At 50.9% G+C, this 27,276-nt stretch overlaps 2 protein-coding genes across 3 annotated transcripts in view; one reads left to right on the forward strand and one right to left on the reverse strand.

Annotated features, from left to right (window-relative positions):
- LOC309521277 (serum amyloid P-component-like) overlaps nt 1-27,276 on the forward strand; it is a 54,528-nt gene that overhangs the window by 7,538 nt on the left and 19,714 nt on the right. The window lies entirely within an intron of this gene.
- AP5B1 (adaptor related protein complex 5 subunit beta 1) lies at nt 492-27,063 on the reverse strand. Of its 2 annotated transcripts, none has more exons than XM_082203560.1 (3): nt 26,865-27,063; nt 4,403-4,565; nt 492-3,185 (listed from the first exon to the last, which is right to left on the reverse strand). In XM_082203560.1, the coding sequence occupies exons 1-3, from the start codon at nt 26,966-26,968 to the stop codon at nt 603-605; spliced, it is 2,850 nt and encodes a 949-aa protein (XP_082059686.1). In that variant the 5' UTR covers nt 26,969-27,063; the 3' UTR covers nt 492-602. The 2 variants fall into 2 exon arrangements, with proteins under 2 accessions (XP_082059686.1, XP_082059687.1); XM_082203561.1 differs by lacking the exon at nt 26,865-27,063 and adding an exon at nt 6,231-8,078.

Here is a 27,276-nt window from a genome sequence, read left to right on the forward strand (position 1 = left end):
GTGCTTAAGCCGACACATTCCCTGTCCAGAGAGGCTGAGCCAGCGCAGAGAGGAACTGAGCAGGAAGAGGACACGGTCTCACCAGCACAGTCCATTATTTGAGGAGATATATACTGAGACTTTTTGCAGGAGGTAGCGCAGGCAGGCAGGAGCTGGGATGGCTATACATACACACATACACATAACGTCCCTTTTTTTTGATCATAGAACTGCAGAGTTGAAAGGAACCGTGAGGGCCATCTGCAATGCAGGAATCTTTCTGCCCAATGTGCAGTCTGAACCCACAACCCTCAGATCGCCTCATGCTCTACCGACTGAGCTATCAGAAATCAAGATACATTACGTCCATAGCATTCCCCTGATCCACCAAGCTTGTAACTCTATCAAAAAAAGAAAAGAAATGAGATTTGTCTGGCATGACTTGTTTTTGAGAAACCCAGGGTGGCTGGGTCTTGGTCATCGCAACACCCTTTCCTATCGGACTTGCAGAATATAGCCATACATATGCATTTATTTTGGGAATGCCAAAATGTTTAACAGATATACAAGCCCAGACCGCGTTACCTCGCGGGCTTCCTCCCCACCCTCCGGAATCCATTCTTTCAATTCGCTTCCACGAGACTTTGCAAGTAGCTGTTCAGCGAGGGCAGCAGTCTCCAGTTGTCTGTGCGAATGCCCACGCAGGCCGCCTCTCCCACACTCTGCACCCGGAGGAGAATGTGGTACTGGGGAGGGAGGGCCATGCCAATTTCGTAGGAGCCCGACTGCTCGGCCAAAACGTACCGGGAAAAGTGATCGCATACCAGGGACGGCAGGGACTGAGGTGCCACAGGCCAGGTGGTGAGGCTTTCGGCGCCTGCTTCATTGCTGTCGGGGTGAAGGCGTTGCCAGAGGGCGCCAAAGAGACGGCGGCGCTTTTCTAAACTCCAGGAAGGCACTGCCAGGGGCATGAAGAGATCGGGAAAGGCTACCTCCAACGGCTCCAGCTGGCTGGAGCGCGTAAGGCCTTCCTGGGTTGTGTAGAGAGCAAAAACATCAAGTTGCGTCGGGTAGGGGCAACGTGGCTGCAACGTGAGCGTCAGCGTCCGGGGAGGGCGCGCTGCTGCGAGACAGGGCACACACAGTTCCGGGACAGGCTCATAATGCCGGTCCAAGCACATGAAGCGAAGGACCACGCAGAGCAGGAGGTCGTAGGGGGGGCTTGAAGGACCCGTGTGGACCAGCTGGTACGTCAAGCTGAGCTGCGATGGGGCGCGGGGCTCCAGCAACCACTGGCAATAGCCCTCCACGTCTTGCTCAGGGCGAGGGGCCTGCTCAGGCCTGTTGCCGCTCGCCCCCACCCGCCGCAGCCTCAGTGGGGCTGGCTGCACCGGGTGCACGGTCAAAGAGGCCACGAAGCTCTGGCTGTCAGCCACGATGGAGGAGGAGAGCGTCCGGGCCTTGACGGCACCTCCCGGAGCCAGTACGGCCCCGAGCTTCTCGCCAGAGAGGTTGGCCAGCAAAGTGTAGTAGAAGCGAGCCCGGTCTCGCACGTCCACATCCAGGTGGCTGAGAGACACAGCTTGCAGGAGGTCGGCTAAGTGGGCTGGGGCAGGCAGCGGGCGCAGCCGCATCAAGTTGCGGCAGACACTCAGGAGGACCTGGCCTGAGCGCCAGCCCCCAAGGTGGCCCGAGGCTACCAGGCGCCTCAGGAACTGCATGGTGCTCCCCTGAGGGACGTCCTTTTCCTTTGCCAGCCGCGCCAAGACCTTGAGGTGCCAGGCCAGGTCCTCCTCTTGCAAGGGAATGCCCACGACGAGCCCTTGCAAGGCCTGGGCCAGCCCGCTAGCCCAGCCGCCCTCTTCTGGAAACTTCCACGCCTCATCCAGAAGATCTATCAGGTTCGGCGCCAGGGTGCAGTTCTGGCGGTACAGGCCCAAGAGGCACTGGGTGAGCTCTGCCATTGGCTGCTCTCGGGAGCCAAAGTAGCGGGCGAATAAGAAGGCTGCCCGGAAGAAAAGCCGGGTGGCCTCCGGTCCTCCTCCCCTGGCCACCAGCCCCGCAAGGGTCAACACGTGCTCCAGGAGGTATCCCACAGCGCGCTCGGCCGTTGGGCCTTCGCTCTCCACGCACACCAGGCACAGCAGGTTCAGCCGGGCCAAAACCGTGCCCTGGTCCTGGAAGAGTCCGGGGAACAGGCCGGACGTGGTGCGAGGGGTGAGCAGGACCGGCAGGCCCTCGTCCTCCGTGGCCGAGCCCAGTGGCCGGTTTTCAGGGAAGTGCAGGAGGCAGTCCAAGTGGAAGAGCTTCACCGGGGCGGGCAAGGCCGGGTGCTGGGCCAGACCCACGAGGCGGCGCAGCAGGAAGGCCTCGTCCTCAGCCGTGAAGAGGCTGTCGGTGAAGAGGCCCTTGAGCTGCAAGACGGCATGCTGGAGCGTCACCCCCGCCGTGCCAAAGAGGCGCACCAGCTGCGCCTTGAAGATGGCGGGAGACTGTGTACGCACGACGCTGACGGCCTGGGCCAGCTGCCACAGGAGGTGGCTCTGGGCCACAGAGGACAGGAGGTAGGAGCTGTCAAGGAGGGAGGACACCACAGCTTTCAGGTCCTTGACGTCGCCCGGCGAGGGGAGCAGGGCCAGCTGCTCGAGGGTCGCCACAGAAAGGTCCCCCAGTTCCCTCGTGGCCTCCCACACCAGTCCCTCTTTGCTCTCCAGGAGCTCTCCCAGAGTCCCGAGGCCTCCCCGTCTGGCCAAGCGCAAGATGGCGTTCCTCAAGGCCAGCCCGTAGAGCAGCGTGTAGCCCTGGTGGGCGGGCGATGTCTCCTGGTGTTGCAGGGAGCGCAGGACGGCCAGGCGCTGAGAGAGGAGCCCCGGGTAGCAGCTCTCAAGCTCCCGCAGGCACTCACAAGCCGCAACTCGCACGGGGCGCTCCGCGGCTCCCCCACGGCAGTCGTTGAGGTCGGACACCAGTTGCAGCAGCAGAGAGAAGTATTCATGGGCAGCCTGGCAGCTCTCGGCGAAGGAGTCTGTGGCCACCAGTACTGTTGCCATGGCATAGAGGAGTTGGCACCGCAGATACGCCTGCTGTTTGGACAAGGGGCCCAACTGGCTGAAGAGGGAGAGGAGGGACGCGGCCACCTCTTGCCCAGCCTTGGCATCTGGGCACAACAGGGTGGGGTACTCCAAAAGGAGGGTCAACATGGAGATCTGTCCAGAAGGGGGAAAAGAAGAAGCTGTCAGGGAAAGCCAGGTGGAAAAAACAAGTCTTTAGACTTAAGCTGACAGAATATGCACAGCTTGCAGACTTAACATATAGAATAAGACAACAAGAAGAAAATACGTTTAGAGAAGATTGGAAAACGTTTATTGAATATATGGGAAAACATTGTGTACACTTGAAAACTTCGGCAGCGCTAAGATAAATTCAACAGTGTAAATAAGTTTTGATGGATTTAATAATGGAATACTGAATGGTTTAGTTTTTGTAAAATATGCAAAATGACCCTAGAAAGAGAAGAAGGGAAGTCATTGATATTTTAAGGATGCTTAAATGAGCATTCTAAATTGTAAAACAGAAAATTTAATTAAAAAGTATATAAAAAGAAAAAAAGTCTTTAGAAGGCCCTACATGAGAGGGCATGTCCGACACTGAGCAGTGTTGAAATCCCCACTCAGTGAGCCTAGGCTAGTCACTGTTCTACCTTGGGGGGTTGTTGTGAGGATAAATGTGGAAAGTAGAGAACTATGTATGCCACCTTCAGCTCCATGGAAGAAAGGTGGGCCATCAATGAGACAAACAAACAAATATTTATAGCTTTTTGAAATGTTTTTTCTCCCCTCCCCCATCCTACTTCTTTAGGTCGTTTGAGTTTTTTATTTGCCTCTTTGTTTTGTTTTTTACCTTGTGTTATAAGTATCTGTTGGTGTTCACATTGCATTTACATGTGCAGATTGGTTTGATTCACAGTTTTGTACACCAGTGGGCACATTCCGAATTCTGAGGAAGCTGATCACAAAATGGCAGCCGTGTGAGGTGCGGCTAAGACAAAATGGCCGCCACAGGCAACGCAGCACCATCCCAAATGGCAGCCGTGTCTGAAAGAGCAGGGAAAGAAACAGGAACACAAAATGGTGTGTTGCTGCCCACCCCAATCTTGTGCATTGTGGATTTTTGAGGGGATGTTTACTTGAAGACCTTTTGTGGGTGCCATACTGGAGGGTTGGTGGACCTGCGAGCGAGACTCTTTGCAGACTTTTCCTCCTCTCCAGACTAGTGGTTTTAGTGGGCTCATTGACAGGGTGGTCTTCCCAAACGAGCGACAAGGCCAGTCTCACAACTTACCGTTTTGTGGGCGCTGGGGGAAAGTTAGAGGCATGTTCTCACCCCACCCACAAACACCCTCTAAGCCGTGGGTCTCACGTACCTTGATCTGCTCCCCCAGCCTCTCGCCTCGGAGCTCCTGCAACAGCTCGGCCACAAAGGTGTCGCCAGCCCCATGGGAGAGGAAGGCTGTGGGGCACGAGCGGAAAGAAGCAACTGCGCTGGCCCAGCCTTCCCCGCTCCTGGACCCCATGGCCGACAGAAGACTAGGGGGAAAGAAAGAGAATGTTAGTCATGCTCATGGATGATGGGCCTTCACACATCCCACTTAGCAGCAACCCTAGTCTTAAGGATGTGGAGGGCCACCTCCTCCTTGTCCTGCTTTGGTCACCCCAGAGGGCATCATTTAGGGCATTACAGAGGCCTTAAATTGGTAGCAATTCATCAATGCGGGATTCCACATAAATAGCAACCGTCCTGCTAGGGGTGGATAGGCCCATGTGGCTCAGTGGCAGAACGCTTGCTTTGAATGTAGAATGTCCTGGGTTCAATTCCTGGTGTCTCTAGGTGAGGCTGCGAGAGTCTCCCTGCCAGAAACCCTGGAGAGCCGCTGCCAGTCAGTGCAGACGATGCTGAGGTGGATGGACCGTTGGCCTGCCTTGCTATAAGGCAGCTTCCTGTGGCAGCAGTCCTGTTAAAGCAAATCTCTGCCCAGGAAGAACAAGTCTATGAGTGGAACTGCCAGCCTCAGGGGCAGTCAACCTCTAAAATACCAGCTGCTTGGAGAAACAGCAGAGGACTTTTGTGTCCCATGCAGAATGAAAGGGAAGAGGGAGGAGGGGTTGCATTTTTATGTTGTGAAGCAACCTGAGATCTGCAGATTAAGGGCAGTATACAAATTTAATTATCTTTATTAATAATACAAAGCCCTCCCCCCCTCTTCTTCCTAATTGTTTAAGCCAATTCATGAACCAAGAACGTATGCATTGACCACTAATAGTGAAACATAAGTTGTAGATATTTTTCCACATTTGTTATGCTATTTTTGTGATACGGTATACAAATGACATGAGAAAACTTGGTATACTTATTTGTATAACATTATTCTTGTTTATAACCCCCCCAAAAAAAAACCCTATAAAAGAAAGAAAGAAAGAAAGAAAGAAAGAAAGAAAGAAAGAAAGAAAGAAAGATGCTTGGCTATTGCAATGGCTGCCCCATAGAGTTCTGGGCCATAGGCAGACAGGGAGTGAGAGTAGTTCAGTTAGTAGAGCATGAGACTGTGAATCTCAGGGCCGTAGGTTCACGTCCGATGTTGGACAAAAGTTTCCTGCATTTCAGGGGGCTGGACTAGATGACCCACATGGTCCCAACTCTACAATTCTACGAAATGTAATAATAATATGTCAAGCAAACCTGTGGCCTCTTGATGTTGCTGGACTACAACTCCCATCATGCATTTCTACCCCACCTCCAAGCAGCTCCAGCTGGTTGTGCACGGTTCCCTTCTTCCCCATTTTAGCCTCACAACAACTACCGGTATGTGTGATAGACCAGGCCGAGGGAGCAGGATTCGCCCAAGATCCTCCAGGGAGCTAGGGGGTCACATACTCCCCCGCTACAGGAAATGGGGCCCGCATTGTGTGGGGCTGGGAGAAAACCCCTTTGCACAGGGGAGGAGAGAAAGTGACTTCCATAGGGTGCTGTAGGAAGGATGGTGCGCAGCCCCACCCCACGGAAGGGGGGTGGCCAGGTCTGGATCCACAGAAAGTTTGTGCGCCTGGAGGGAGACCTACAAACAACATGGACTCGTGGAGGTGCAGAGCGGTGGGGCTTCTGTGGGGCCAGGGAAAGTGTGGGACAACGCACCCCACCCCCACGAACCGTTTGCACGCATATGCAACACCTTCCCCGTCGCGACCCACACGTACCTGCGGGGCTCGCTCGCTCCTCTACCTCCGCTTTTGCAATTGCAGCCGCTCAGCTGATCTCCGGTCCCGGGCAAAGCGGCGCTTCCGACTTCCCTTCCCGACGATCCCGCCGGCCGCCGCTAGAGGGAAGCGGAGCAGCGGCGGAGCAGAGCAGGAGAGGAGCAATTGGAAGAAGCGGCGGTGGGTTCATTCTTTTAAAAGGCTCCTCCGAAAGCCATTGCTGCCTGTCCTGGGAGGTCTCTCCTCTAATCCCGCCCCTATGAAGCCCGCCGAGGACGAGTGCTGGCGAAAGACACTCTACACATGCTCTGAGACCAATTCCAAAATTATTATTATTATTAGTTATTTAATTATGTTTGAAGCAGGACCAGGAAAGAACACGCACAGAAGGGCGGTAGCTCAAAAGCACAGCCCCTTCCTTGCACACAGAAGGTCCCTGGTTCAATCCTCAGCATCTCCAGGTAGGACTAGGAAAACTCCAGAGAGCTGCTGCCAGCCAGTGTCTACAGCATAGAGCTAGATGGACCAGCTGTTCCCTATGTCCCTGGGAGAGCATGTTCCATCACTCCCGGAGCCACCAAAGAAAAGGACCTGCAAGGTAAGTCACAGCTGCAGCCCACAAGAGGCTAGAACTTGGCTCAGGACCTCAACAGGTGAGCTTAAAACCCGAGGCTGTACTGGAGAAGGCAGTCCCTGAGACATTCATTGTGGCCAGCGGTCAGGGAGGGTGGGAATTATAAATCATTTGGAGGGCCACAGGTCCCCTTATCCCTAGTGCAAGCCTTTAAAAGGGGGAAAGGGAACCCTTAGCAGCCCGAGGGCCACATTCCGTCATAGGAAAGCTCCCAGGGGCCACATACTTGGGGGGTGCAGTGCCAGAGGCAAATGTTGGCTGAGTAACAAGACTACAACAGACTACATCTCAGCCATGCAGATGCTATAGCTTTCCATACAGACACACGCTGAGATCTAGCAGGGCTTCATTTGGCCCCAGGTTCTCCATTCTTGCTTTAAAAACGCAGCCATCTTGAGCCGGGCCCAGGAAAAACATGGTCCTTTTCTTTTCCTAGGCCAGAGCACAGGTCTCTCCTGCAATCCGGAACTGCACAATCGAGAAAAAATAAAGGGGAGGAGGCCTTTCTTCAGCTTCTCAGCTGTCAGGGAAGGGAACAGTGCCAACAGCTCCAGGGAGCATCTCTCGGGCGCACGGCTCACGGTGCCCAAGCAGCCTGTTGGAAGAAAACAGTTTTTGCTGGAAACTGTTGGCTCACCTTTTGGGAGGGGGCAAAGTGAGCGGTTACATGAACTGTTACTCAGGCCTTACTCAACGAAACTCCTGCAAGCCTGCTCTTGCCTTCAGCCTCCCTTCGCACCCATGGCCGGGCGTAGCTGCCACGGCAGCGCCTCCGTTAGTTGCTCTGGAGATCTTATCAGGAGAAGGAGCCTGTCTCCCCAGGTTAGCTCCCCGGTCCAAAACTGGGGAGGGGAGGGGTTGCCCTTCTTGTATCTGAAACTAGCCTCCAGTTTAGGAAGTTTCTGTTTCTAAAAACCATGGCAAGTTTCTCACAGGAGAAAGGGGTTCGTAGGGTGTTTGCACTTCCTAAACTTAAGCAGGCATTGGACAAGGCTGGGGGGAAACAAGCGTCTAAGCTTGTTCTCTCCTCACCCCCCACGCCCCCCACGCCAAAGTTATTGCTTGAGAAAGCTGCTGGGGCTCATCCTCTCCCCACACAGTACACCCTGTGACCTGGCCCTCTTGCCACCAGGGGTCTCCTGAACTACAGTGGTACCTCAGGTTAAGTACTTAATTCGTTCCGGAGGTCTGTTCTTAACCTGAAACTGTTCTTAACCTGAAGCACCACTTTAGCTAATGGGGCCTCCTGGTGCTGTTCTCATCCTGAAGCAAAGTTCTTAACCCGAGGTACTATTTCTGGGTTAGCGGAGTCTGTAATCTGAAGCGTATGTAACCCGAGGTACCATTGTAAGGGCACAAAAAGGACTGCTTTTGACCAGATGCAGAGTGCTGAACATTTGAGAAAGTGCACCCTCAACCAAGGAATTGCACAGATTCTAGTTGATTTAATCAGCTACATCCTGTTGCCACCCCTAGACTGCGGCGTGGATTAGCTAACGAATTGCAGATACCCCAATAGTAAGTGGCACTCTGTAGCTGCTTAGAGGCTCACAGCAACCAAATCTGTGGCTCAAAATTAATCTGTGTGTGAGATTGGAGGGGGCAGTGGTTTCTACAAAGCAGTGCTCAACTGCAAGTCCCCAGCCAGTTTAGCCAATGGTCAGGGACGATGGAAGGTGCAATCCAACAGCTGGGGACCCAAGGTTGAAGTATGTTGGTTTAAAGGTATTTTTTTTTACTTCGCACCAAGTATTTGAAGCACAAAGCTTCCTCTTAGGAATCCTGGGAACTGCAGTTTGTTAAGGGTGGTGGGAATTGTAGTTTTGAGGGGTAAACTACAGTTCCCAGAGAAGCTATGTGGCTTTTAATGTATGATGTGGCTGCGATGTTAAGCCAGCCCTGCTGTGTTTGGAGGAGTCCCCCATATTCCGTCTGGTGAGGTGTTTGTGGGAGGAAGCTCTGGGCCCCTGCCTCCAAATTCTGCTCTGACAGCATCCACCGTGCAAAAATTAAAAAATGAGAGAGCTGTTGCTTTTGCAAAATGGGAAAGGCTGCCTGAAGTTGACGGCTGGGGATCAGAACTCCCTGGGTGTCCGCTCCACCTGCCCCCACTCGGCTTCCACATTCCTGTTTCAGCTAACACGCCTTCCAGCTTGCACCGGGACCTGTTCCCCAAGCGGTACCCGCCCATCCTGCCTCCAGGATTCAGCCCCAGGCAAGGGCAAGATCAACACCTCCAACAGCAGGCGACAGTTCTGAAGCATCAAAACAAATCCAGTCTTGGGATCAGCTAGGAAGGGCCATGGGTATAGCTTGCAGAGCATGTACTCCACTCCCGAAAGGTCCCAGGTTCAGTTCCCTGTACCGTCCTTACTTGAAACCTCAGAGAGCACCTCCCTGCCAGTGCAGACTTTTAAAGCTGAGATTAATTTGCCAAAGGTGCGCACAGAAAAGGTGAATTGAATCTGAACAACCTGTTTGCGATACTAGGTTTCCATCTGAAAGCACTAGGTAAAGGTAAAGGACCCCTGGATGGTTAAGTCCAGTCAAAGGCGACTATGGGGTTGCGGTGCTCATCTTGCTTTCAGGCCGAGGGAGCCAGCGTTTGTCCACAGACAGCTTTCCAGGTCATGAGGCCAGCATGACTAAACTGCTTCTGGAGCAATGGAACACCATGACGGAAACCAGAGCGCACAGAAACGCCGTTTACCTTCCCATCACAGCGGTCCCTATTTATCTACCTGCGCTGCTGTGCTTTCCAACTGCTAGGTTGGCAGGAGCTGAGAAAGAGCAATGGGAGCTCACCCCATCATGGGGATTCGAACCACCGACCTTCTGATTGGCAAGCCCAAGAGGCCCAGTGGTTTAGGCCACAGCACCACCTGTGTCCCATACTGAAAGCACTATCCCAGTCTTGTCTGCTGTGACGGACTCTACAATGTGGTGTCCTGTGGGTGTTGCCAAACTACAGCTTCCATCATCCCTGACCATCGGGCTATGCTGACTAGGGCTGGTGGGATTTGCAGTCCAACAGCAGCTGGACCCAATCGGCAGGCAGTTGGACACTTCCAGGCAGACACCCGGGAAGGGACTGCCAGGGACTGAAGCAATTTGCATGCGTAAATTGTATCCTCTACCCAGTGATTTAGCAGGAGGTTGCACCAGCTGCTAACTATCGGAATCGGAATGCCACACTTGACAGGCAGCACTTGCAAAAAGCCTGACCTACTTACCAGCTCCAGGTAGTTGGGCAAGAGGCCTTCTAAGTCCCTTCTCCCCCTAGGCAGGTGAAGAAGAAAGAGAAGAATGTACGTGGGTTTTGGCTCCATACTATAACTGTAAACACGGCCAGTCTCAAAACACCTGAGGTAAAAAGAAGGTGTTTAAAACTTAGTCCCGCATTCTGACAGCGGCCAAACCGATGCCTCTGGGAATCCCGCAAGCAGGAGTTGAGGGCAACAGCAAGCTTATAATTAACAGCAACTGATATTTGAAGGCACATTTCCTCTGACAGTGTAGGAAGAACATAGCTGTTGTGGCTAGTACCCATTCTCCATGAATTCGTTGGAGGATCCTGGTCATCAAGCCTCCAAAAAGTTCTCCAATGAAAAGAGGGTCGTCCTGTTCCATCATCACCTTTGTTCTTGTTATTTATACCCTGTTCATCTGACTGGGTTGCCCAAGCCACTCTGGGTGGCTTCCTACACATATAAAACATGAAACATTTTTTAAAAAAACTTTCCTATGTGGGGCAGCCTTCAGATGTCTTCTAAAGGTTGTCTAAATTACAGTGGTACCTCGGGTTACATACGCTTCAGGTTACATATGCTTCAGGTTACAGACTCCGCTAACCCAGAAATATTACCTCGGGTTAAGAACTTTGCTTCAGGATGAGAACAGAAATTGTGCAGCGGCGCAGCAGCAGCAGGAGGCCCCATTAGCTAAAGTGGTGCTTCAGGTTAAGAACAGTTTCAGGTTAAGAACAGACCTCCGGAACGAATTAAGTACTCAACCTGAGGTGCCACTGTAGTTATCTCCTGGGCTTGGTGGTCACAGCTCCATGCCCTCCAATGTTTCTCCAATGAAAATAGGGACATCTTTAAGGAAAAGCGGGACATTCCGGGATCAAATCATAAACTAGGACGGCTTCTGAAAATCAAGGACTGTTCCTGGGAATTAGGGACACTTGGAGGGTCTGTATCTTGTGGGTACAAATCCCCCAGTTTCGGGATGTGCTGGGTGGATTCCTTTTGTCTGTCCTTCATTGGCTCATCCAAAGTTCTGGCGACATGAGGGCAGGAGCAAACCTTCCTGCTATCCATTTACTCCACAGGGTGCCTATTTTTAGACACCTCTGTGGTTTCCAAGGCAAGAGAGATCATGATTGCCGGGCAGCACCTCCCTTTTTATATATTTATAGAACTTAGGCCTGGCAATTGCACCCAAGTTCTGGAGGGGAGATCATACCCCAGTTTCGGATGGGGATTACAGCAGCAGGGATCAACACGGTGCATGCGTAGACGTGCTCAACAACACCTGACAAAAGCTTGGCTCTGCCCACTGTAGATGCTGGCCAGGGGTGACAGAAAAGCAGCCAGCACATGCTCAGAGATGCTCTCTTCACAACAAACAGCAGAGAGCCTTACATGCCACACTTTGTCGTATTTTAAAGGATTTCATGGGACATGGGTGGCGCTGTGGGTTAAACCACAGAGCCTAGGACTTGCCGATCAGAAGGTCAGCAGTTCGAATCCCCGCGACAGGGTGAGCTCCTGTTGCTCGGTCCCTGCTCCTGCCAACCTAGCAGTTCGAAAGCATGTCAAAGTGCAAGTAGATAAATAGGTACTGCTCCGGCGAGAAGGTAAACGGTGTTTCCATGTGCTGCTCTGGTTCGCCAGAAGCAGCTTAGTCATGCTGGCCACATGACCCGGAAGCTGTACACCGGCTTCCTCGGCCAATAAATCAAGATGAGTGCTGCAACCCCAGAGTCTGTCACGACTGGACCTAATGGTCAGGGGTCCCTTTACCTTTACCTAAGGGATTTCATACCTGCACCGTAAAGGCCCATGAATCACCCCCAGCCCCTGGATTCCACTTCATGACAATCATGGCTTTCTCTCTTGAGTTTCTAGTCCTTAAGATGCATATTGCTAAGAGAGGATTTTAGGACTGTCACTTTGGGTGCCTTCCATAGCGTCCTGTTCCTCAGCATATCTGGCAAGGGCCAATTACATTTATTTGTGCAAAAACAATGCAAAATCCAGCAGATTTGCCTCACTAGCTATTTTAATAACAAGTCTGAGAATCTTTTTTTTTTTTGTTCTCTCTCTTATTCCCCCCCCCCCATATTTTGATTTTATTGTCTAAATTATGCAAAGAAAGAAAGCCTGACAATCGTGACATTCTTGACTCCTTCCCTCTGACCCCGTTTTGCAAACGGCAATCCTCCTCCTGCCTCAGTTTCCCTTCTGCGGGATGAAGCTAATGATACTCCTCCTGTCCCCAAGGAGGGGGCGGGTGGTTTCACTAGTGAATGCAGGTGAGGCAATGCCTGCACGGTGGAGATGAAAGCAGCAGCAGAGCCAACATTTTAAGAAGCACGGCGGGCTGTTATTAAATTAATATTAACTGGGACGTGATAACTGTGGGACACGTGCTCTTTGTGGCCTCTGCAGCTTAAGCCCCACAGCCCTTTGAGCGCTGGGCTGGAAGACAGTTCAAAGAAAGCACTCCCAGTTAGCTAATGGGCAGGTTGGCAAACACACACCCCATTCAGAAGTTGCGCTGGCTAGGCTGGGGCACCCAAAGCTTGCCTCCCTCTGGAGATCAGACTTGTGGGCAAGGCAGCGTCCCAGAAATCCTAGCTCCAACTCTCTCCCCCTGCCCCCACCAGCCCCACTGCCTTCAAACGGGGCCCTCTCTGAATACCTCAGATGACCATGAGATCTGGGGTTGTGTAGCGTTGCCACATTTGGTCGGGCAAAATACAGGGCAGGGCAGGGGAGGGTGGGAATTAGGGGGCTCACATATGAAACCGGATCCTCAAACCCACCTCTTTGTGGAGGGGGATTAACTGCCTACCCCACTCTTCAAAATAAGCTGCTGATTTTGAAGGCAGCTCCCCTAAGTTGGGATGTTTAGAAGTCCCATTTTCTCTCTCTCTCTCTCTCTCTCTCTCTCTCTCTCTCTCTCACACACACACACACACACACACACACACACACACCTGCTTCAACTTTAGCAGACTAAAGAGGTTACTCTGTCATTGGTGCCCATTTTAGATGGTAAGCGGATTCTGGAAAACACCATCAATACTGATGGCATGTATGAAAAGCCCTATTGAATCAGGCACATCTAGTCTGGCATCCTGTTCTCAGTGGCCAACCAGGTGTCCGTGGTGGGAAGCCGTGAAGCAGGACCTGAGCACAGCCGCAACGCTCTTCACTTGCGATTGCCCACAACTCACTAGAGCAGGGGTCCAGAAACTAAGGCCCGCGGGGTGGATAAGGCCCGAGGGACTCGTTTATCCGGCCCGCGGTGACAACCCGCCACCTGCTGCCACTGCCCGCTGTTACCAAGCGCTGTACTGTGCGGCTGCCCACTTCTGGGTCGGAGGAGCACCGGAAATAGATAGCGCGCATGCGCAAGCTTTTTTTCCAGTGCACATCCGGGTTGGAGGAGGCCCGTGCACATGCGCACAAGCTATTTCTGGAGCTCCTCCGACCCAGAATGACGCCGGAAATAGCGTGTGCGCACGCATATGGGCACATGCTCCCCCGCCCTCCGGCCTGCCGCACAATCGGCGCTGGAGACACCAGCCTGAGGCACGGTAAGTTTACTGACCCCTGATTTAGAGGCATACGGTGGAGGCGGAACAAAGCCATCATTGCTAGTAGCCATTGACAGCCTCCTCCTCCTCCATGAATTTGTCCAATCCTCTTTTAAAGCCATCCAAGTTGGTGGCCATCACTGTCCCCTGTGGCAGGGAGTTCCATAGCTTAACAGTGTGCTGTCTGAAAGCCTTTCTCTTGTCTGTCCTGAATCTTCATTGGATGTCCATAGGTTCTAGTGTTATGAGAGAGAAAAGCTTTCACTATCTGCTTTCTCTCTCTTTTTTCTATCATGTCCTCTTTCTATCATGTCTCTTGTTACTCACCTTTCCGCTAAACTGAAAAGTCCCAAATGCTGCACCCTTTCCTCATAGGGGAGTCACTCTGTGCCCTTGATCATTTGGGTTTGCCCTTTTACAAACTTTTCCCAACTCTACAATATCCGGGTGAAGCGACCAGAACCGCTCACAGTGTTACCAAAAGCAGTAACATCATATAGATTTGTATAACGGCAATATGATGTTGCCAGTTTTATTTTCAGTTCTTTTCCTAATGATCCCTAGTACGGAGTTTGCCTTTTTTCACAGCTTGCCTGTCCTCTGAAATAAAAAGCCCTGAATATTGTAACTTTTAAAATCGTAACATATAGAGTGGTACCTTGGGTTACAGACGCTTCAGGTTACAGACGCTTCAGGTTACAGACTCCGCCAACCCAGAAATAGTACCTCAGGTTAAGAACTTTGCTTCAGGATAAGAACAGAAATTGTGCAGTGGCAGCAGGAGGCCCCATTAGCTAAAGTGGTACCTCAGGTTAAGAACAGTTTCAGGTTAAGAACGGACCTCCGGAATGAATTAAGTTCTTAACCCGAAGTACCACTGTACTAGCAGGGTGCATTAAGAACTACCCTGGTTATGTTTACAATATGTTGAAAACCAACAAAACTTCCATGAAATGAAAGAATAAATCCCGTTCTTAGAGATTACAAATCTGAAACCCTGCCCATGCCGCCCCCTCAAAGGCATTATTTTCCTCTCTCTTCTAACCATTAGTCACTACTTCCTCTCCACAACAACAACAAAACTTGGAACAAAACTCTGGACTCAGGAGCCTTGCTTCAAAAGAAGAAGGAATACCCTCCTTCCCTCATGTTCTCTCAGCATTTAAGTGGATTCTCCCGCAAGGTGGACAAGGAAAGGAAAACTAGCTTTTGTTTTATCCGCTCCCTGCAAGCAAAACATTAGCAACCCAGGAATCTCTCTGCCTTCCAGGATGCCCACTATGTAACACTTTGCCTGATCGTCATTCCTGTTAGTTTCTCCTTCCCTCCCTCCTCCCGGTATTTGGAGGAACCTGTTACACTGGCGCCACAGCCGGTCCCTTTGGGCGTGATCAGCGTCTTTCGGAAGCCTCGCATCCTGCTGACAGGCTATGTTATTGGGGGGGTGGTGGTGCGGGGGCAGATGGGCAAACTGGAAATCTGAGCGTCCCTTTAGGCTGCAAGGCCAGTTTCCACAACCGGATCTAAGAGATGTGGCTCCCCAGGAATTTTATAGCTGCTCCTTCCTCAGTACCTCCCTACTTCTGTGAGCGTACTAACCTGTGCCAAGACAGTGTGCCTCCGTATAACAACAGTGCCAAATTTAGGATGGTGTGGGTCATTCCCTGCAACAGGGTGCCGAGCTGAGGGGACACAAAATAATAAGCATCATCATCATCCCAGTCATACCTCATCTTACGTTTGCTTCATGTTACATTCTTTCAGATTACGTCCTGAGGCAACCCAGAAGTACTGGAAAGGGTTACTTCCGGGTTTCGCCGCTCACACATGCGCAGAAGTGCTAAAACGTGCTTCGTGCATGCGCACAAATGCCAAATTGCACCACACACCTGCGCAGATACGGTGCTTCAGGTAGTGCTCTTTTCATGTTGCGAACGGGCCTCTGGAACGAATCCCATTCGCAACCAGAGGTACCACTGTATTTACGTACCCTCCAACATTTCTCCAGTGAAAATGGGAGCATCCTAAGGAAATGTGGGACATTCTGGGATCAGATCAGAAAACTGGACGGCTTCTGTAAATCTGGGACTGTCTGTGGAAAATAGGGACACCTGGAGGGTCTGTTTTTATATGTGTACCTTCTCAAAGGTAGGCCCTGGTGTGCTTCAGAGCATGCGCAGAACGGAATGTGAGTGGGAAGAGGGCATGAAAATAAGAATTTCGGGGGGGGGGGGGTTGCGCACCAAATTTTGTCCTGGCTCAGGGCGCCATATTACCAAAGTCCGCCTTAATACCAGTTTCTGGGAATCGCAGATGGAGAGAGTTTTAGCTAATGCAGCAATCGCATGCCCACCCCCCTCCAGCTCCAAACCTGGCTCTCCTACTTATTTTATCTGAATTTTCAAAAGGATGGCAATATAATGACTTCTAATTATAAATTATATTTTCAAGCTTGATAATAAAGATGAACCAAAATACTTAAAATGTGTTTTTTATCAAAAAATTTCAAAAAAAAATCCACAGGAAATTGGAAACTACACCGAATGACTGATGCCTCATGCTTGTTGCCTCATTTGGATTCTGGGCACCATGGAAGACAGAGCACATCTTAGGTCAATTTCAATGTACAGCCTGTTGCGCTGCTTTGTTTTAGAGGCCATCAGGGCAGAAGTACCAGCTTTGCAAAGCCATATGGGTGAAAACAGCATAATGATGCACAGGGACTGCTCTCCTGTTTTGCGGTATACAGGGAGCCATTTCAACCCAAACTTTCCCAAAGCGAACTGTTTGGAATCATCTTTGGCAGACGAATGACACTTGCCGTTCAAAAGCTCCTCCTGGGAGATACCCTGGCAAGGACTGGATGTCAGTGGCAAAAAACGTTCCTCACAGAGTGCTCCTAAACGGTCTGCTCCGTTTCCTGTGCCAGAGGATTGTGTGCCATCTGCAGAATCAAGTTTGCTAACTAATGAAACTTTTTCCCCCAAAGGGTCTCTAGATGGTCCACGTCAAGGCTTATCAACACTTCATCTTGTTCCGCTGATTTTCCCTGGGGGAAACCGCTCTTTAGCACTCAGTCGGAGCAAATGGCAATTCAAGTTTTCCCCAGATTGCCGTTGTTATTATTATTATTATTATTATTATTATTATTATTATTATTATTAAATTTGTATACCACCCTTCATCCGGAAATCTCAGGACTATTCACAGCATAAAAATACAAGACACATAATACAAACAAAATACACAATAAGAACAAGAACAAACCGAACCAATAACCTCTCCACTCCCTCCCACAAACACAATAGGATGTTAGTCAGCCCAAGGCCTGGTTGAAGAGGAACACTTTCACCTGGCACCTAAATCTGTATAATGAAGGCACCAGGTGACCCTCCCTGAGGATGTTGCCACCCTCTGGACCTCTTGTGGAGGAGGTGCACAAAGAAGGGTCTCAGAGGATGATCTCAGGGCCCATTTGTTCCAATCTATCACAAAACGGAAGGGTTTCCCTTGGAAAGGAGTGGGGCAAGGTGGAAACCGCTCAAACCCACGCTTTCTAGGCAAAGCAGAGACCCCCTGACTCAGTCCAGGCCTATGGTTGGTCTGGTCCAGGCATAGGCAAACTCGGCCCTCCAGATGTTTTGGGACTACAACTCCCATCGTCCCTGACCACTGGTCCTGTTAGCTTGTAGTCCTAAAACATCTGGAGGGCTGAGATTGCCTATGCCTGGTCTGGTCCATCTGAAAGGCCTGACTAGGAGATGGATGAGTTTAGTGAGCAAAGCCCAAGGGATAAATAAATTAGTAGTCATTTTCTGGATTGGTTCACTAACTTAGATCTCCTCTGCCTCTCACACCCAGTCGAAGATCTCCCTCCGTCTCTTGTTTTTGTCTTGGGGGGGGGGGATAAAAGGGAAATTGTGAGTGCAGCACACCTCCAAGGAAGCAAACATGGGTATTTGGTTTCACTGATGGGTCGTCATTGTGCTTGAAAAGAAACACATGGCCCCCCCATCTATGGAAACAGAAGACGTTTTACCTATTTTCATCCATTAAAATATGGCACCATGGACTGAGCAGGATCCCAGAGCAACTGTTTTGCATCGGCTTCAGAAGAAGACATGCAGAGCGTGAGACAAGCCTATGGAGTAAAAACAATGAGGAATTGGAGGTGACAAAGTGTTACCTACCCAAAGAGTAACCTGAAGCAGAGAAAGTTCTGGCCAAAAAGAAGGAGGTGTCTTAATATGGCTAGGTAAACGCTTAAGTATGGATATTGAGTTCTGTGTACTGTACATATGGTTCCTGACATTGCCTGTCATTTAAGCACTGATTAAACACCTACACTCTGCATATCCAGTCTTCTCCCCGCTTTCCCCAAACATTTTGGGTGGAGGTCTATGATGCAATATGACGACTGGGGTGTATGCGATGTTTGGGGAGGGGGACACACACCATGCTCCTTCTGAGGTAGCTTATCTACCGTTGGACCTGATCCTGCACTCAGCTCTCGTTCGTAGCTCCTAGAAACTGACAGTATGCAACAGTGGCAACACCCTGGGAACGGCTTCAACTGGCCTGCTAAACCGGGTGAGGATAGCCAGTGGTTCTCAAGCACCCAGCAAGTTAGGGGCTTCCTCTGCCTGCGAAGACAGGATCCGGCAGATTGAGCAGATGGAACCAAAAGTGGGTCCAAGGGTCAAGAAGGTGGTTTGCTAAAAAGTGGGGAAAAGAAACTGTGCCAACAAAAAAGGAATGGCAAGACAAACTGTTATGAGTATATTGAACTGTCTAGATTAACAGAGGCAATTAGAGATCACACTGACAAGAGAGAAGTACTGTTTTTGAGGGACAGGAGGCGGGCAGGTGTGGAGGATTCCCTGGTCCTGAATGGGGTAACTGTGCCCCTGAAGGACCAGGTGCGCAGCCTGGGAGTCATTTTGGACTCACAGCTGTCCATGGAGGCACAGGCCAAATCTGTATCCAGGGCAGCTGTTTACCAGCTCCATCTGGTACGCAGGCTGAGACCCTATCTACCTGCAGACTGCCTCGCCAGAGTGGTGCATGCTCTGGTTATCTCCCGCTTGGATTACTGCAATGCGCTCTACATGGGGCTACCTTTGAAGGTGACCCGGAAACTACAACTAATCCAGAACGCGGCAGCTAGACTGGTGACTGGGAGCGGCCGCAGAGACCACATAACACTGGTCTTGAAAGACCTACATTGGCTCCCAGTACATTTCCGAGCACAATTCAAAGTGTTGGTGCTGACCTTTAAAGCCCTAAACGGCCTTAGTCCAGTGTATCTGAAGGAGCGTCTCCACCCCCATCGTTCTACCCGGACACTGAGGTCCAGCACCGAGGGCCTTCTGGCAGTTCCCTCACTGCGAGAAGCCAAGTTACAGGGAACCAGGCAGAGGGCCTTCTCGGTAGTGGCGCCTTCCCTGTGGAACACCCTCCCACCAGATGTCAAAGAGAACAACAACTACCAGGCTTTTAGAAGACATCTGAAGGCAGCCCTGTTTCGGGAAGCTTTTAATGTTTGATGTATTATAGTATTTTAATATTCTTTTGGAAGCCGCCCAGAGTGGCTAGGGAAGCCCAGCCAGATGGGCGGGGTATTAATAATAATAATAATAATAATAATAATAATAATAATAATAATTACTAGACAAGAGTTTCAAAAAGCATGGGGGAAACGCAGAGAATACTTCACAAAACAGTGCCTAAAAATACATACCTGGACTTGTTTCGATTAATGTCTGTAGGAGACTTTGTGGATATTTAAGTTATAATTAGAAAAATCTTAATAATTATTCATAAAGGAAACAGCTTATAAGAAGTAAATAAGGAGGCCAGATACAGGATAAAGGAAGCCTTTTATTTGGTTGTTTGTATTGTTGTATGTTATGCTTGTTGTATGTTATGTTCACGTTTAATGAGGGTGGATTTCTGTATTGGGGTGGGGTTTATGTTATGTTGTAAATAAAATTTTCAATAAAAAATTATTTAAAAAGAAGAAGAAGAAGGTGGTTTGTGCATGTGCTGTAGAAGGAAGTGAGGGGCAGATGGGAAGGTAGCCCATCTAAGAGAAAGAAAACTCTAATCCTAAACTTCTGCTGCCTTGAAGGATATCTTCAGAAGAAAAGGCTAAAGAGTAAACACTACACAAATCCAGAGCGGAGTCCCTAAGACAGTTGGATGGCACCATGTATGCCTCCTTCCGGCAACTCCTGATGTCAAGCTGGCGCCAAACATCTTGCTCTGCTTTCCTTTGAACCACATCAGCAAGGCCAAGAGGGGGTCTTGTCGTCTGGGCAGCCCAGAACCTCCATACACCCTTGCCCAGGCTTGCACCCCGAAGAAGTCCCTTTAGTGTTGCTAATGCAGCAATCTGATTTCAGCCCAGTGGGGCCCTCTAGTCAACAACAAATGTGATGACCGTTCCATCTCCACAAGGACGGCAGCTTTGTAGATGGAATGAATCAATGAATCATAGAATCATAGAGTTGGAAGAGACCACAAGGGCCATCGAGTCCACCCCCCTGCCAAGCAGGAAACACCATCAGAGCACTCCTGACATATGGTTGTCAAGCCTCTGCTTAAAGACCTCCAAAGTAGGAGACTCCACCACACTCCTTGGCAGCAAAGTCCACTGTCGAAGAGCTCTTACTGTCAGGAAGTTCTTCCTAATGTTTAGGTGGAATCTTCTTTCTTGTAGTTTGGATCCATTGCTCCGTGTCCGCTTCTCTGGAGCAGCAGAAAACAGCCTTTCTCCCTCCTCTATGTGACATCCTTTTATATATTTTAACATGGCTATCATATCACCCCTTAACATCCTCTTCTCCAGGATGACCCCCCTCTCCTCCCTTGTGCTCTGTTCTGGGAATTATCGCTCCCCCCACCAAGCGTCAAATATGACTGAGGGCTGCCAAAAAAGGTCTTGAGGACCACATGTGGCCCTTGGGCTGCGTGTTGGACCACTCTGCGTTAAAAACATGAATAGAGAACTTGTGGCTCTTGTTTCTTCTTCTTTGACTACTGGCCATACTTCCTGGAATCTGGAGTCCAACAACTTCTGGAGGGACACGGGTCCCCCGTCCCCAGGCTAGGGACTGCGTACACACCACACAGCACCCCCCCCCAAAGAAAACCTGGGAACGGTAGCTTAGAGGGAGACCGTTCCAATGTTGAACGGCTTTTACCGTCAGAAAGTTCTTCCTGATCTTGAGTCAGAAGCTCCTTTCTTGTAACTTGAATACATTGGTTTGAGTCCTACCCTCCAGAGCAGGAGAAAACAAGCTTGCTCCATCCTCCTTGCAACAGCCCTTCAGATATTTGAAGATGGCTATCTTATCTCCTCTCTAGAGAACTGCACGCATTGATTGTGGAGATGGAACAGTCACCACAGTGGTTCTTGGCAACCAGCCAGATGGGCAGAGTAAAAATAAAACAACAACAACAACAATCCATTGGGTCCTAGAATGGGTGTAACCAGGATTTATGTTGGGGGAGCAAGGCACCCACCTGCCATTATCCTCTTGTCTCCTTTAGTTAAGTATTTTTATTTGTTTACTTGATGGGTGGGACAGCAGCCCCCCTCCTCCCCCTGCCTACACGCGGGTGGCGCTGTGGTCTAAACCACTGAGCCTCTTGGGCTTGCCGATCAGAAGGTTGGCAGTTTGAATCCCCGCGACAGGGTGAGCTCCCGTTGCTCTGTCCCAGCTCCTGCCAACCTAGCAGTTCAAAAGCACACCAGCACACGTAGATAAATAGGTACGCCGCGGCGGGAAGGTAAACAGCGTTTCCATGCACTCTGGTTTCCGTCACAGTGTTCCGTTGCGCTAGAAGTGGTTCAGTCATGCTGGCCACATGACCCAGAAAGTTGTCTGTGGACAAACACTGGCTCTCTCGGCCTGTAAAGCAGGATGAGCGCCACAACCCATAGTCACCTTTGACTGGACCTAACCGTCCAGGGGTCCTTCCCCCCTTTTTTTTAACCTAGTGTCTGGAGCAGGGGAAAAACAAGCTGGCTCCATCCTCAATGTGAAGATGCCCTTTATGCAGGTTCATATGGCTGCTGGGAATTATAGCTCTGTTGGAGGGCGGTAAGCTAGGTGCCATGAATTGGGGGGGGGAGGGAGAGAGGTAAATGTGCTTTACCATAGGGGATGTAAACAGCCACTGTCCAAAGATGGCTGCTCCCTGGTGTGCCCCCCCCCAGTCCCTGGCTGCTTCCCGTCACCCCAAAACACCCTTTCTTGTTTGCGAGAGCCTTGGCACTCCAAGTGCCGTTTGGAGTGCCAGAGGGCGGAACACAGCGAGCAGCTGCCTGCTGAGCCAGCCCCAATTAAGCACCCGGGACCTGGCTCGGGAGCTCCTGTGGCTTTGCCCGTGGGGCATCAGCAGGGCCCCAAGCAGGAGAGCCTGCCAAGGGACTTGACGACGCAGCAGCAGTAGCAGCAGCCACCCTGCGTGGCAGGTGAATCACGTACGGTCCAGTCCTCGCCCAAGCAGAGGAACCTGAGGAACCGCACGACGCCGACGCCACTGGGGAGGCTCCCAGCCGGCACCGCAATGAAGTCGCGAGCTGCTTCTGAGCACCCGCTCCCTTCCCCGAGGGGGAAAACGCAAGATTGGATTCCAGAGCGGATTCCAGGAGCGTTGCCGCATCCACACCTGTCGCAGGCAGCCACTACAAAGAGCTTTCTCCTGGCACCTGGAAGGATAACGCATTTGCTGAGGAAGGGCCTTCACAGAACCGTAGAGCCCAACCCCCTGAAATGCAGGAATCCTTTTGCCCAACGTGGGGCTCAAACCCACCACCCTGAGATTAAGAGTCTCATGTTCTGCCGACTAAGCTATTCTTCCGGAAGTGACAGGACAAAGCCAGCTTTTCAGGGATACAACCCCAAGCTTCGTACCTGATTACTACTACTACTACTGTTGTTGTTGTTTTGTTGTTTTTACCGTGCCCATCTGACTCTGGGCAGCTTCCAACAGCTATAAAAATATAATAAAACATCAGACATTAAAAACCACCCTAGACAAGGCTGCCTTCAGATGTCTTCTAAAAGTTGTGCATTTATTTATCTTCTTGACATCTGATGGGAGGGCGTTCCACAGGGTGGGTGCCACTACCGAAAAGGCAGAGGCTTGTAGCTTCACTTCTCGCAGTGAGAGAACCGAACAGAAGGCCCTCGGAGCTGGGAGCTCAGTGTCCAGGCTGAACGCTGATCGTTCGCCAAGATCCCAGCTCAAGCCTAAAACCGCTCAAGGGGGATGCAGTGTCCCCTTCCCTCCTCCATCAACAGCCACAAGACGCAGTGGCTCCCATTTGCCCTTGCTGATGGAGGCAGTGAGCACGTCCAGATGACCCGTTCACTGAGCATTCACCTGGATCCATTTGTGGGGAAGTCAAAAGATGCTGCGTCAAAGCAAGTCTTATCCCTTTACTGTTCATTTTTCCATTCCTTTCTTTTTTGCAAACAACAACAAAAAAGGTTGGCTCTTTTGGAGAAGTGGGTTTCTTGCCCAAGATCTCGTAATGGACTATAAATCTGCAACCTGAATTTTCTGGGGTGTGATTGAATCTGACCCCAAAACAATGACAAGTGGGAAAAGCGTGTTACCTGCAGGCACCTGTAGATTGGCACTAGGACCCTGGACTAGATGGGCCACTGGCCTGATCCAGCAAAGCTCCTCTCATGTTCCCCCACTCCTGTCCTTGTGCCACAAAGAGGTGCACTTGGCTCTAGCCATTAGGCCTCACAGCCTCTTGACATCCAGGGCCTCGTGGTACTAGGGCACCAGGTTGCCCTCCCCCACAGCTCATGGGAGAGTTGCTTCTAGGACCAAGGTGAAAGCTCCCTTGTTATTTTTGCTCTTCGTGTTTGGATGTTGCTAATGTAATCATATTCTATTTACAGTGCTGAAATGTTTTTTTGGTGCCTCGTTGTATTTGCTGTTGTGTTGTTTTTATTATGAAACTGTTTTTTGCATGGCTAAATTTTCCGATGCGTTCCTGAGATCTTTGTTGTAACACGCTTTGAGCATGACTGGTGTTTTTGTGTGTGGAAAAGTGGCGTACAGATAGCATTACGAATGAACGATTGGAGACCCTCCCCCAGCTTTGCTGTCCCCCCCCTCAAAGAACTGGGAACTTGAACCCTGGAAAACGCACTCCCCTCATTCAACCACCACTGTCACTGAGCACCACAACTACAAGCTCTCCACCTGCTCTGCCAGAAGTACAAACAGGACCCAGGAGTCCTGGTGCCTGGCTACCATCCTTTTGAGTGAAATGAAAGGGTTTGCTTTGAGAAGGGGCTCCTCTGGAAGAGGGTCACAGCTTGTCCCCCGATCACTCGCTGCTTCTTTAAACAGGTTACCTTTTGCTTCTGAGCTGGCAACTGGGGGCTGATGGTACGTTTGAAGACAGATGTGGCCCTCGAGCCACCTGCTGTTGAACCCTGCTGCTACCAGAAATATATGCAGCTGCGTTCTTTTTGTGGAGTGTATGGGGTCGTTTGTCCACCGTTGGTCCTCACCCTGCACTCAGCTCTCCCCTGTGGCTCCTAGAAGATGTCAGCAAGCGATGGCAGCCACACCCCGGGAAATTGCTTCGACTGGCTGGCTAAACCAGGTAGCCTATTGGTCTCAAAACACTTGGTGAGTTAGAAATTCTGCCAGTGAGCGAGGACGGGCTCTGGCGGATTGAGCAGACGAGACCAACGGCAGCGGGTCTAATGGTCAAAAAGGCGGTTTCTGCACATGCTGCGGAGGAAAGTGAAGGGCAGATGGGGCCCATCCACCTGGGAACGTAGCCCATCTCGGAGAAGGAAAACTCTGCTCCTAAACTTCTGCTGCCTTGAGGGATATATGCAGCCGAAGAGAAGGCCAATAATAATAATAATAATAATAATAATAATAATAATAATAATAATAATAATTTATTATTTATACCCCACCCATCTGGCTGGGCTTTCCCAGCCACTCTAGGCGGCTTCCAACCAAATATTAAAATACAATAATACATCAAACATTAAAAGCTTCCCTAAACTGGGCTGCCTTCAGATGTCTTCTGTTTGGTAGTTGTTCTCTTTGACATCTGGTGGGAGGGCGTTCCACAGGGTGGGTGCCACTACCGAGAAGGCCCTCTGCCTGGTTCCCTGTAGCTTGGCTTCTCGCAGCGAGGGAACCACCAGAAGGCCCTCGGTGCTGGACCTCAGTGTCCGGGCAGAACGATGGGGGCTAAGGAGTAAACCCTACACAAATCCAGAGTGGAGTCCCTGAGACGTTGGGGAGTGCATTGTATGCCTCCTTTCGGCAGCTCCTGCAGTCAAGCCAGAGCCAACTGTATTGCTCTGCTTTCCTTTGGACCATAGCAGTGAGGCAGGTGGAAGTGGTTTGTTCCCTGGGAGGGCACTTTGGCGCTGCTAATGTAGTAGTTTGACTTCACCCCCAGAGGCACACTCCATTGTCTCTCGAGACAGATGGATGCCAACAACTTAGGTATTTTCATCCACTCCAGGTCTGCAATGTCCACTTCTTCACTGCTCATACTATCCATGCCCAGATTTGCACTAACTGCCCCTTGCACCACTGCTGTTCAGCCGAGCATGGAGACAACACCTCACCCATCTCATTATTAAGCCTTCACCCTTTTCACAAATGAAAACCAAATTATCTGAAACTCAGGCCCCAGAAATGCCCAGTTCCACCCCCCCTTCATCCATACGATACTAACTGAATCCTTCCATTCCTTTTTCCGTTTGCAAAATGGTTCACAGCCTTCATTGTGTTTGCCACTTCAACAATCCCAGACCCGCCAAGTGTCCCTATTTTCCCAGATTTAGAAAAGCCATCCCTGTTTCTGATTTGATCCCAGAATGTCCAGCTTTTCCTTAGGACATTCCTCTTTTCATTGGAGAAATGTTGGAGGGTATGGAGTTTTGCGACCCCTCCCCCCAGCCAACGTGATAAGTAAATCTACCCAGTGGCGTAGCGTGGGGGTGCAGGGGGGCCCGGCCGCACTGGGCGCAACATCTGGGGGGGGCGCGCTCGCACTCGCAGCTCTCTGCCCCTACCTGGCTCACTCACTCTCACTGCAGTGCTGGCTGTGCGAATCCGAGCCGAGCCGCTGGGTCGCCGCCCACTGTGGAGGGGGTGGGTGCCAGGCGTGCGGTGCGGAGAGAGAGCGAGGGACTATCTGGGAGAGGGACAGTGCAGCGGCTGCCCAGTGCAGCGCTGAGCGTGGGAGAGAACCACACCAGACCAGGCAGAAGCAAGAAGCTGGCAGCGGCGGCAGGTTAGGGGTTAGGGGGCGCAAATTACTTGCCTTGCCCCGGGTGCTGACAACCCACGCTACGCCACTGAATCTACCACCTTTAGAAGACACCTGAAGGCAGGCCTGTATAGGGATATGGTTGTTTTTAATGGACAGTGTATAAATAATAAAATTATTATTATCGTTATGGAATTGTTGTTTTTTAGTCGTTAAGTCGTGTCTGACTCTTTGTGACCACATGGACCAGAGCACACCAGACACTCCTGTCTTCCATTATGGAATAGGACGTCCGTATTTTCATCGGAGAAATGTTGGAGGGCATGCAATTCTTGGAAACAAAACACATCCATACCCCCCCCCACTCTAATTCACAAAACACACAGAACTCATTATACACCTTTAGGCACCAGGCAAAAACATTCCTTTTTCAACCAGGCCTTTGGCTAATCCAATTTACATCTTATACCCTTTTAAAATGTGGGGTTTTTTTGGATGGGGGCTATTGGGCTGTTGTTTTATTTTTATTAGGTATATTGTGGTTTTATATCTTGATTGTATTCTGTGAACTGCCCTGAGACCCCTGGGTATAGCGCGGTATATAAATTCAACAACAACCACTGTAGAGGAAAGTGACAGTGATTTGACGAAGGTTGCACACCAAGGTCTGTAGCAGAGGTGGGGAATTAAAACCAGCTCGCTCTCCTTAAAAGCCACAACGATCTCCATAACCCTCGGGGAGATTCTCCTCTTCTGGGGCCCCGCAGTCCACACCCAGGGCTCTTCAGGAGACAGCAAACACGATTTGAAAAGGCACCAGGACTTGCAAACCCACGCAGGAAGGGCCTGATTTTCCACCTCACGCCACCCGCCCAGCTGACTTACCGCTGGAATATGCTCCGCCGCCCGCCTCCAGCAGGATCCTCCGTGCCGCAACCTGGAGAGGAACAACAGCGCAGCTTCTCCTCCGCCGCCGCACCCCGCCCCATTCCCCGGGGCGCTGCGAGGCAGTTGTTTGCAAAAGCGCCCTGTCATTTCTTCCGAGGCCAGCGAGGCACACCTGGACCTGACCTTGCCCAAACGCTCACCTCAAAGAATCCAGGCACGCACCCCGGGAGCAGGTGGGGACATGGGCGTGGCCAAGGGGGGCAGTTGCCTTCCCCCCCTCAAGTAAAACAATAGAAATACTTAAGTAACTGACCAGTCACGTCGGTTCTAACCCCCCTAGCAAAAGCCTTCCCCCCCCCACCTAAAATCCTGGCTACGCCCATGGGTGGGGAGGCTGGGAGTGAAGGGG

This window comes from Podarcis vaucheri (genome assembly GCF_965113315.1).
Source record: "Podarcis vaucheri genome assembly, chromosome: 16".
Taxonomy (NCBI): Eukaryota; Metazoa; Chordata; class Lepidosauria; order Squamata; family Lacertidae; genus Podarcis; species Podarcis vaucheri.

Bases quoted from the DNA above. Each gene is read 5' to 3' on its own strand.
- AP5B1 (XM_082203560.1), bottom strand. From the start codon at position 26,968: ATGGGGCGGGGTGCGGCGGCGGAGGAGAAGCTGCGCTGTTGTTCCTCT. The intron at 4,566-26,864 runs GTAAGTCAGCTG...CTTTCCCCCTAG, and splicing joins CGGCGGAGCATATTCCAGCG to TCTTCTGTCGGCCATGGGGT. The intron at 3,186-4,402 runs GTACGTGAGACC...CCTTCTGGACAG, and splicing joins GGCTGGGGGAGCAGATCAAG to ATCTCCATGTTGACCCTCCT.